The 12,461-nt window shown below is 39.3% G+C and overlaps 1 protein-coding gene across 4 annotated transcripts in view; it reads right to left on the bottom strand.

The window, feature by feature from the left end:
- Positions 1-12,461, bottom strand: part of usp3 (ubiquitin specific peptidase 3) — a 97,335-nt gene that overhangs the window by 66,123 nt on the left and 18,751 nt on the right. For 3 of the 4 annotated variants that reach the window (XM_078532499.1, XM_078532502.1, XM_078532501.1), the window contains exons 3-4: positions 4,898-5,035; positions 537-620 (exon numbers count right to left, since the gene is read on the bottom strand). In XM_078532499.1, coding sequence (XP_078388625.1) covers positions 537-620; positions 4,898-5,035 — 222 coding nt within the window. The remainder of the gene's footprint in view (positions 1-536; positions 621-4,897; positions 5,036-12,461) is intronic. The other variant, XM_078532500.1, reaches the window with a different exon arrangement.

Raw genomic sequence — 12,461 nt, 5'->3', positions numbered from 1 at the left:
AGTACATTTGGCCATAAATGTGTTCTCTGCCTACCAGTAAACATATCCCCCCAAGATTAGCAAAAACTGCTTTCAATGAGAAACTTAACTCGGCAAGATATCCCACTTTGATACAAAATGAATAAAACTACAACTCTGTAGGTGGTGAAATTTTCACCCCAGTGGGAACTTTTCACAGTGGCATTTCTCACAGAATCTGAAATCAATTGTTCAGGAGGTGCTGCTGTCAGAGCACCAATATGGGAGAGTCATTACCTGTGACTTTAGCCTTTTTAACCAGGACAAGCTGATGGGAACTGAACTGAGTAAAGCAAAGGAATTACACAAGTTGGCATTACTTCTGTTACAAGCTATACTTCTCTTGCAAGCTATATTGTCTCAAGACCTTACTTTGGCGAGCCATACCGAAACCTTTTCTGAACTCTGCATTTTTTGATTTCCAAAACCTGCATCTAAAGACAGATAAACTAGTCTAGAAAATAAACCTCAGAACAGTCAAGTGATTATAGTAGTGCCATTATCTTATTCACACATACTTCTCCAAGTTCTGTAGATGCTCTCTGACCCTCTGAACCAGGCCCATCTTGGTATCATTCACCACAAAATCATCACATCTGTAACTAGAAGCAAAAAACAGATTACACATTTTTAAAAAGTAGGTGTCTCTTTTCTTCTCAACATTATTGACCCTTACACATTTGATTGTACATCACTTGATAAAATAGTTCACCTCCTGCAGCAATGGGTACAGGAAGTCAAGACCATGAGTCACCCGGAGCAAAGAGCAGGGGTAACTGAGCCAGAATATGCAGATGGAATTTGGTCCACATTTTTAAAGTCATGAATTCCAGCTTTACTTTATTGTAACTTGTCATCATTTCCATGTCCACTGGCAGCAGAATACAATTACAGCACAATAAGTTGACAAAGGTCATCTCCATTAAAAATGCAGACAGAGGAAAATATTTATAATGGAAAGGGACGACAGGAAGGCCTGCACTTTCTTGGAAACTTTTGACATAACTACAAGTGGAGTTTGCCCCTTTTCTTTCCTGAGGAAATTCTTGCATAACTGATTTATATTAGTTTTATGCCAAGGCATGTGCATTGCCTTGATCTTTTGTGCTGCTTCCAAGGTACATCTTCGCAAACCTTTTGCCACTTTTAAAAATGTTTTTAAGAGACCTGCATTATTTCGAACAAAATGCTAGCAGTCTCAATGCACTCAAATGTTTTTTTGGCCCTGCGCACCCACCCACCCACTTCCCCCAAATCATACACATCTAGAAGGACTAAGCAGCTGGAATGGTCTCCAAAATTAGCACACCCTTGCATAATAAAGGACGAGAAAATCTAGAAGAGACAAGACGCTCAAGAGTGAAGTGCCATGGCAGAAGACAGCATTCAAATACATTTGCCCAACAGTGGCAGAAACACTCGACACGGGTTTCTGATGTAAAGAAAATCAGCACAAAGTGTGACGTAAATGCAAGCCAAGAAATCCAGGGCTGAAGTGTTCAAAGATGCAAGATTGTAGAAAGAAAGATACAACTTTTAAACATAAATCAAGTGACAAATAATCTCCTTTCACTTTACGTTGTTATTTTATTGATGAAAATTCTATATATTTAGCAGTAACTATATATAGCAGAAAAGGCAAGTTGTATGTAATATTAAATGCAATAAAGACTGGCCTCATGGCATATTCAAACAGGCAACAGATGAAGATGCACCAAGATTACTGGCAGCCTGAAGCAAATGATGTAATTGTGTGGGGTTGAGATTTTCTAAAATATATACTTCAACAATAAACTGCATATTTCTAGTGCACATGGTAAGCCCTTTTGTGAAGTTTTCAAAGAGAAATTTGAAATCCCAAATGCATGCGGGGAAGATGGAAATTGGAGAAAATGCTGATTTTATAATTTTAACTGACTGTCTTTCAAGTTAATTAAATTCATAAGAAGCAGTTCAAGTTTACTTTGTATTAACTCTGAAGTCATATTCCACCATTGTTTATTCAGTGACTTGCCAATATCTGCAAAACATCCATCTCCTCAAATGAAAAATGGCAGCACTGACCAATTAGAATATTCATAAGGTATCAACCTGAAATCCTGCCTAATGACAGTGTTAACAGGGCAGGGGAGACTGGAGTGTAGTGGCAATGTCCATGGACAAGTAATCCAGAGGCCCAGGCTAATGGTCTGGAGACATGGGTTCAAATCTCACCATGGAAGCTGGTGGAATTTAAATGCCATTAATAAACTTGGAATCTAAAGCTAGTCTCAGTAATGGTGACAATGACAACTATCATCGGTAAAAACCCATCTGGTTAACTAATGCCCTTTAGGGAAGGAAATCTGCCATCTTTACCTGGTCTGATCTGCATGTGACTCCAGACTATTAACTGACCTCTGAAATGGCCTAGCAAGCCATTCAGTTCAGTTGGGGTTGATGGCCCCGGCAGTGACAATGAAAGAATAAAGAAAAAAACTCCTCAGACCCCCAATGATAGTTATATAATGCAGGGATGCCAATACTCCAAATAGGTTTACACTTCATTTTTCCACATCAGATGCCTCATCCTATACAGCAAAATACCCAAGACAGATTTCCAGTTCCTATTTTTAATTTAAGTGATTCGGAAGTACAGTCAAAAGAATGACATCAGGACTTCACTTCCTCCTCTCATCTTGTGCAATGTTGAATTGTTGCAAGTAAAGATCACTGATAATAGAGATTTGAAAGCAATTATGGTGTGCTCCCTGGACCTTTCTTATCCTGACTCTTCTCTTTGCTGCACTCAATGACTGGGGCACCAAAATTCCCAAAAACAATCAGGAGAGGAGAAAAGGACACGTAAGAGTGTCAGTGCTCCTGTTGAACAAATGCAGCAGCACAAATTTGGCTTGTCTTTTTTTTTTTAAAAACCATTACAAATGAGGATACATAGCTGGAGTCAATTCCCAGTTCTGGAAAAGGGAGCAATGCTACACATTTCTCTCAGCAGAGCCACTGAAACTCTGGGATTTCATTTGCAATCCAAGCTAGATGTAATGTAGGAAGAATATGCAGCACCTGTAAAGCAAAAATTTCACAAAGGTGCCTTCACTACATAAATTGAATCAAGTCATTGAGCTAGCAGCAACAGAAGCCTACAATGCAGTAATTGTACGATCATCTAGTCTGCCCCTAGCCAGTCAAGAATACTGCAAAACACCTTTGTTACTGGGACAGGTGAAAACACAAGCTCAGTCAGACACATGAGAATATTAAAACGGACAAACCTCCCTCCCCTAGGACCGTACTGTACTCAGTTGAAGGAAGGAAAACCTCACTGCAGAAGCATACTCGAAAGCCCTGAGAAAAATCACCTGAGGACAGAGCAGAGGTGCAGTCTACAAAGGAGTTCAATAGCTTAAAGAAAGCAAAATTGACATCAAGTCTTAGCAAGAGCTTTGGAATAACAGATCTCAGACAAAGAGTATTTGGATGCAAATTACTGCTGAGATGTGTGGGGCAGTACCTGTAGGTATCAGCTGATGCTGGGCGAACCAAGAACACCATCACAGATCTAAAGCTGACATTTAACTGTCTTGTCACCACCACGATAAAGCTACCACTGCTTTTGGTTTTGTTTCCAGAAGTAAGTATTTAAACAGAAGCAACCACTTCTTCAAATATGGTTAATGCAACATTGCGTTATCATTGCACAACACTGCTATTCCAAAAATTCATTTTCAGTTTTTCTGAAAAGAAAAAAACTTTCATCTTATATAGCAGACTAAGGGAAGACTATCCCAAAACATATCATAGCCAAACAATTGCAGGGAAACAGGGCAGCCAATTTCAAGAATCTTAATATATTAAAAAGACTTCATTCAAATTTATTTGGTTTGAATTCTGATCATTCAAATTTTTAGTGATAAATTTTTACTTTGCTGTGTGATTTACAACTTGTATTTACTTACCACATTTAACATAGAAAAAAAGTGCTTCAGAGAGACACAATCAAAAATAAATGCAAAGCCAAAGAAGTTAATAGGCAGGCTGATGAAAAGCTTGGTGAAAGAGGTGGGCTTTTAAGGACAGGGATTTGAAGATGATGAGTTTAAAGGGGGAAAATTCCAGACCGTAGGACCCAGTCAACAGTAGGTACAGCTACCTATGATTAGTGAAGAGGCGAGGGGGGGGGGATGCACAAGAGGTCAGGGTCAGAAAGAAACTGAATATGTTAGGAAATTTCAGAGATAGAGATAAGTACCAGAGGAGCGCTACATTATGTGACGTGTTTTGTTTAGGTGAGATGTTAACCCAAGTAAAAAAGCAAGAAATTATCTTCTTGTCCTAGCCAAACTTCATCTGACAGTCAAAAACATTATCTAGTCATATATCCATTTTACGGCTTGAGAGACCTTGGTGCATGTGCAAACTGGCTGTGCTGAAATCCATTTTAATGGCAATAATCAGACCTCCGCTGAGGGCTAAGTTTGAGATTTCTCATCGTCTCCTGGCCATCATTTCCCCTTCAACCAACACTACCAGAAAAACTAACTCATCACCTATTTGCTTTGAAACGCTTTTGAACATGATGCAGTGCTATAGAATCCAAGTTTATTCATTCTTTTCTTCAGTGCAGATTTCAAAAGGGACAAAAGTCAAGCTGTGCTTTGATTTTTAGGCTGCTGAAAAGCCTAAACATTTCAGCTAAAACCCACATTTACACCTTGTACTTGCTTGGGTTTATCAAGGCAAATTTTATTCAGCATTGAAGGCCAGAATGAAGCAGGTCCTTAAATTTTAAGGAACGTACATTAAAGGGCACACCAAGTGCTGCAGTTCGAAGAACTTATTACAAACCTGCATTAACATTTAATATTTGACCTTCACATACCAATAGGTGCTGTAACTGCTGCAATCCATACACACTGCATGCTGCAACTTCTCTTTTTCATGCTTTTCTGACTTTTTAATGTTGTTGGAATTAATTTGAGCATCTTCATAGTGTTTCTTGGCATGTCCATTCACATACCTGCAAATAAAAAAATTAAAAGGATTCAACACTCAGTTTCCAAACTGTCACCATTTATTGAGGTCTGGACTTTGAATTTTCACCTGTTTGAAATATTTAGACTGGCAGTACTGGTACTGCATTGTCAAAGTTGCCATCTTTCTGAAGAGATGTTAAACCAAGATCCCATTTGGTCTCTCGGGTGAATACAAAAAGATCCTATGGCAACAGAGCAAGGGTGTTCCTCTTGTGTCCTGGTCAAGACTTATTCCCCAACTTCTACCACCAAAAACAGACTAATTGATCATGTAGCTCATCGCTGTTTGTGGTAGCCACTTGAAAATTAGCTACTGCATTTTTGACATTACAACAGTGGCCACACATCCCAAAGCATGTTACATACAAACGAATTACTTTTTGATGTACTGAGGATGTGAAAGGTACAATGTAGATCTAAGTTCTTTTTAATTATATACAACAGCTCTATCAACATTTGATACTTAGCCAAATTAGCAATTAGCACTTCCTTTTAAGCAGCACATGGATTTATATTTTTCCAGATATATTTCTCCTCAGAAGACATTGTGACACACCCTCTTCCCACATTTGATGATTCAGTTGATAATTGCTCCAAACTGCACAACCAAGCAGCAACCTGGCAGTTATCGTGTAGGCCACGTACAAGTTGTCCCCTTGAAGATACTGTGCACGCACACATACAGCTGAGCAAAACAATTTAAAGGCACCAAATGAATAGACAGTGCACAACATCATCAAAAAAGGAAAGTACAGGGGACGTTGGTAATGAGTACATAGACAACAAGATTGCAACTTCAATCCTTGATTTGAGCTACCTTAGCCTCTCACAGTCTGAACAGTGCTAATATTTAAACTGGCCTCAGCATGTCAGAACAAAAATGAGGGAGCAGAGAACAAGAAAATGGCATCTGACCCACCAAACTCACTTCAGCCTCACCGTGTAAAGATAAAACTTTAATAGATTCTTGCAAAGCCATTTCATACCATGACAAAATTCTGTATAAATACTCCCTGATTCTCCAAGGTAATAATCGAGTAGAGCTTCAGAATATTCACGCATGCTCACATCTCGAATATTCAATCCTTGCCCAGCACCTTCCAGAGCCAGCGCCTGCATCAGCAGAGGCAACTAACACTGATCGGCAGGGTGCACACTTGCCCAAGTCAACACCCTTACAAGCTCCAATCCCATCTCCAGTAATGCATCCTGATACTTAGTTGTGCAACACAACTTCACTGCTGAGTTTCAGACTTGGAGGGATTGAAAAAGAGAAATATACACCTCTCCCCAAATAGCCTACCATTGACTGTCCATGCGAAAACTGCATGAATTGCCACCTCAGGGGTGGAAACAAACAAAGGAGCACACATTGAATCCTGCCCCCTAGACCTCCACAGGAAGATCAATCAACAAACACACAGATGTGCAATGGATTGTTTCCAGATCAGAGTGGTCAACATTTAATTCCTATCCAGAGCTATCCAATCTCCACTGGGGAGGCAGTGAAGGCCTCCCAGCCATCATCAGTGACATTTTCTGGATATTATGCTTCTATGAATACCACAAATGATTAATTGGCAAACACCCAATGGTTAGGATCACATGAACAAAAGCACATAGGTTACTCACTCATGAAACTTTACTTCACAAATCACTGGCATCAGAAAAGGAATGAAGGGAGAGAAAAACAAAGATATGGGAAAAAAATATTGCCTTCTTCCAAAGTTAACTATAGCTGTGCCCAATTTGTGCATAGTTCTGAATAATTAGGCTAAACATTTAACAAAGGCACTATTGTTAAATTCCACATGTATACTTGCACACAAAAGATTACATGGTTGTTGCTAGGTTAAATAGTCTGTTTAGCTGTGCCATGTTGAATAAAAACAAGCAAAATAATTCATTCCTAGTGATTCAGATCTCAAATCATGGCTAAAGAAAATGGCTGAACCATAATTTTCTGAAAAGAAGATAAGCTGATATATAAAATGTGCAGAATTTCAAAAGAAACAGAACAGCTACAACTCCGACCCCAACAGTGTTCAAGTCACTTGGTAATCTGAACTGAGACAGGAATATTTCATTCCCAACTAGAGGCTTGAAAGTCAAGATTTCTCTGGCATGGTTTTTATAAACTGGCTGTTCATTTAGATGAATTTTGCCTGCTGGATGGAAAACCACAGAAAGATGCAGGGCAATGTGGGCGGAAGAAAAAAAGCTGCCTACAAGATGATCGGTCAGAAAATGGAAATGAAAATGTAACATTCTTCCCATTTCTCCATAGATACACTCTGATTTGCAGAGTGTTTCCAGCATTTTTTGTTTTATTTCAGATTACCAACATCTGCAGAATTGTATTTTTTTTGTGCATTAAAAAAAGTGCCTGCTTTATTTGAATCACAGCCCCTGGTGGCTGAACAAACAGGAGCACATGTTGGTGAAATCATCACACCAGAGTGCCCTCCCTTCCCTGCTGGACAGCAATTGAAGGACAGGTGGCTTGTAAACAGGGGGCAGAGAGAAGGGATGTTATTTTTAAAATTATCCACGTCAATCTATGATTTGTTCACCAGCCCAAGTTTGGTTTTCAAACAGTTGAAATTTTGCCTTTACATTTTTGAATCGAATGATTTCCTTTGAAAAAAAAACTAACAGCATATAAACACTAAAATTATACCAGTGCCATAACAGCACAAACAGGACCACAAAACCCAAAAGGTTTCCAGAATAAGGAAACATTGCCCAACTCAAAAGGTACAATATGTGCCATTGATAGCAGATGTAAGTCCTCCTAAAATAATTCCACAGGTGAAGGTTTTAAACATTATATCAGCCAAACTACATTTAATAAAACCTTAATTTCATTTCTTGCACAATAAATTGATTTCCACTGCATTTTCCTCGATTAATTTACATGTATCATGCATTGGTACACTTCCCCAAACAGAAAGTCTGAATACGGCTGGAAGTAAAATCCACATGTATATTATTTTTACAAATGGAGTCTCGATTTTTAAAAATTGAGCAAGCTGATCATCCTGAGTCAAAGGCCAAAGGAGGAACTGAAACATTACCAGTTTCACTCATTCACCAAAAGGAGGTTTGCAAATCATAGACAGTAAATGAGGCACTGAGGAAAATTTTATAGGTAAGAAACAGAAACAGGATTAGCCCTTTTAACCTCTCGAGCCTGCTCCATCATTCAATGAGATCATGGTGAATCTGTAACGTAACTCCATATGCTTGCCTTTACTCCATAAGCCCTTAATACCTTTGGCTAACTGTTATGAACAGGGTCAGGAGAGATCCGAAACCCTTGTACTCTTTCCTTTACTGTCCTTAATCTGTGGGTTTGGAAAGGAAGGTGTGTGCATGTGCATTTCGGAATTTAAATAAAGAAGATTCACACTTCACACATTCACCCCGAAATCTATAAACAAAAAGAATAGCTCGTAGTTCAGATGTTTGGTTCGTCATAGGAAAAACAGTCATTTCATGCCTTGTGGAGGCAGCATTTTCACTCCGAAAAGGTAGTTTAGGTGGTTTCAATAACTGTAGTTGTAAATGAGGATTCTGTCGAAGAGATGGATGTTCAACAGTTTGCGAAGTTAGTCACTTGCAGTTTCTACTTGCCAAGAGAAACTTCTTTACAAATGGGCTTGGAATAGGAACCAAGCAAGGAGACTTTTTAGATGTAACAGTCTCCAGGTTAAGTATAATTCGTTATCGGAAGACAGGTTTATCCACATAATCAACTTCTATTGTCCACCCAGAATGATCTAGAAGTCCAAAACAATGGCTACACAATGGGGTAATGGATGAGTGCCTCACATTTACTAGAGATGAATTGGTTTTTGCCGAGCTCCATTGTTAAGATACAAGCTCGGAGACATGAGAGCCTGGATTTGTGCTTTTGGTAAATCCGCAAACAATAGCAAGTGTAAATTCCACAGATAGTTTTCATCTTGGTATGTCCATTCAAGGGGCTAGGCATTCATGTAGAAACTTTATGGAAACTTGTGGTAGTCAGTGTGGAAATTGCAGAAGTTGTCTGACCCTCAGCAGCCATCTTAACAGTTTTGTTCATGTCCATATTCAAATAAAAGACAGTTCCTGAGTGCAGTCCATGTTTAACGTTATAAGACATGCCTTGACTGGAAATGAAATTAACAAAAATCCTCAGATTTAAAATTAATTGACCTTGCATCAATTCCTGTTAACGGAAGAGAATTCCAAACCTGTGTGTGAAAAAAGTGCTTCCTAATTTCACTCCTGAAAGGTCTGGCTCTAGTCATTAGTCTATTACCACAGTCCTAGATTCCCCAACCAGTGGAAACAGTTTCCCTCTATCCACCTTACCCATTTAGCTTAATATCTTGAAAGCTTCAATCAAATCACCCCTTCTAAATACCAGGGGATACAACTCCAGGTTGCTTAATCTTTCCATGTAATTTAACCTTTGGAGTCCACAACTCATTCTAGAAAATCCATACAGCACTCCCTCCAAAGCCAAAAATCCTTCCTGATATGTAGCGCCTAGAACTGCTCAAGAGTACTTCAGCTGTAGTCTGACTGAGGCTTTATGTGGCTGAAGCATGACTTCTGCTCCCTTGCAATCTAGTCATCCAGATATAAAAGTCAACCTTCCATTCACATTTTTGATTATTTTCTTGACCTATTCATGATGTGTCAGGTTTCCCACATCGATGATTACAAAACCCCAAACAGATCTGGGAAACTGTTGCAGGACAAATTACATCAAGGGGTGGTTAAGTACAAATGACACAAGGACACCCTACATAAAAGAGCCCTAAAAACTTCAGGATTGCAGACCACCTCTTAAAAAAAAAACACTGCAGCCGACCAGCCTACGTGTAGGCAAGCACTGAAATTTGGTTCAGCATGTTTAGAGGACCATTTATGACAAACTCGCAACATCCCATGTGCTCAGAGAAATGCCAGAGTGGCTCAACTGCAGAAGTTCCCCCAAGCATCAGCACTGACAATATGAACTGCTAGTTCTCTAGACGTCCACGCTGATCTCACATCAGACTCTTTAATCATGGGAGGACCCACAGAATACGTTGAAATCATTTACAGCTTGGACATACTCAAACAGTGAGTACCTTATCATGAGTCTTAACTTTTAATGATCTATTTACCTGGTTCTCCCAAGTGTCTTTGGACCTACACTGTTTCTAGTTTTTCACCATTTAGAAAGTACTCTGAAGTGGATGACCTCACATTTGTCCTGCAGGTTTGCCCATTCACTTAATCTGTAATTTTACGCTTCCGTATACACTGCAATCCTATATGGCTATCTCATCTTCCAAATTGTTAATGTAGTGTATAGTTGAGGCCTCAACACAGATGCTTGCAGGACACCACCTGTCACATCCTGCCAATTAGAGTGTCTGTCCATTATCCCTACTGTCTCCTGCTGCTCAGCCAATTTCCTAACCATATCAATAATTTGCCTTCAATTTCATGAGCTTCAACTTTAGTCGACATCAACATCGTCACAAATGTCTTCCGGAGATCCATATAAATAACTATAGACATATCCCTGTCCACTACAACAGTCACCTCTTCAAAAAAATCATTCAGATTCCTGAGATATAACCTACCCTTTACCAAACCACGTTGGCTCTTCAGAACAGCTGAAAATTTAAGATGTCCAGTCACTATTCTTGATTATGGGCTCTGGTAATCTCCTACAACAGACTATAATTACCTTGTTTCCTCATCTCACCTTTCTTAAGTAGCCAAGTGACATTTGCAATTTTCCAATCTAAAGGAACAGTTTCCAAATGAAGAAAACTTTGTTGGAAGCACTGTACTCACCTACTTCTTTTAAAACTCTGGGATGGAAACCATCTGGTCCTGTAGATCTGTCGCTCTTTCATGCCATAATTTCTCCATCACTTATCTTGCCTAATTTTGATGACTCCCTGTCCCTGAGTCAATAATACTTTCCTTGAGATATTTAGCATGTTGACATCCTCCTCTGTTGTAGATACTGACAAAGTAATAATCCAGCATGGCTACCATTTCCTTATCTTCAGCGGCAAATGTAACCATCAGTTTTCAAAGGGCTCACTTTGCTTCTGGCCACTGTTTTTGCCTATGTAACTGTAAAGGCTTCTGCTGATTTTTGATATTCCATGCATACTTTTTTTTTGCAGCTCTTAGTATCTGTTGCGTCACCCTTTGCTGTTGTTACCTTTCCCACTCATCAGGATCAGTGCATTTTTTTGCACTTTTGTATGTTTTTCTTTTAGATTTGTCATCTCTTAGCTCTTCAGTTGTCTGTGCCTAATTTTTTTTTGGCAAGAGCTCTTGCCCCTTAGAGGCATTAACTGGTTCTGCATCACATTAAAAATTCTTTGAACACTTCCCACTGAGCTCCTGTCATTTTGCCCATTAACAGATTTTCCCAGTTTACCCTGGAATCTCTTTTGAAGATCGGGGAAGAGATGCAGCAAGGCAGAGGACCAGAGTGCCACACTAAGGCAGAATGCAGAGGGTACGAGTTGGGATTAATCACAGATATCATTAGAGGAGTCAGCTTGTGAAACAAGAAGAATTCTATATTGTGTGTTGGGAAGGCTGTAGACGATGGAAGCTGTTGAATAGTGTGTTAAACTTAGTGCTGGAGTTCTAGATGAATTGTATTTTCTATAGCGTGTGAGGCCAATAGAACAGATTTTGGAGAAGTCAGACCAGTGACAAAGGCATAAATAAAGGTTTCAGCAAAGGTAGAGAAATGATAGAGGCAGTCAAGATGTTAAATCAAGAGATGGAAAAAGCCTTCTTAATGATGAATTAATCAGCACTTTGAAGCACAGAAGGTAATGGTTTCTGACAGGAACTGAGCCACATTTTCTCAGTTTAAACAGATGCCAAAAAGCACAGCCTGTGGTTCTTAGAGAAGGAATGGGTGGGATGGGCCCAGCATTTCCTACAGAGCTTGAAGCAGCAGCAACTTTGTTCCCTCAGCTCCTCTTTAAGAACAACAAACACCCACAAAGTACCCCAGAGCTGACGCACTGTTAGTGCTTCATCAGGATCTTGCAGAGTCTGTAGCCAGAGGCCAAGCTTTAACCAGTAGCAAGTGAACAGCTGGAGGAGAGACCGACTGTACTGGCAGTAAGGATTATTTTTCTAAATTATTTTTGAGTAACATCATTTTTTTAAATTGCACTTCACTCCTCCATGTATACTGTTGTCTAAATGTTTGAACAATTGAATACCTTTTCCAAAATGTAATATGATGAATGAATTTGATTTTAATCTATGCCAATCCTCCATCAAGGTATAAATTGTATTTGGAAGTGATAAAAATCTGAACCCCACAATACAATATGTAGAAGGTATTATACAGCATTATATACTCCATGGCATAGA

This window comes from Cetorhinus maximus, chromosome 30 (assembly GCF_964194155.1).
Source record: "Cetorhinus maximus chromosome 30, sCetMax3.hap1.1, whole genome shotgun sequence".
Classification (NCBI taxonomy): Eukaryota; Metazoa; Chordata; class Chondrichthyes; order Lamniformes; family Cetorhinidae; genus Cetorhinus; species Cetorhinus maximus.
This window is presented reverse-complemented; position numbering and strand designations above follow the sequence as displayed.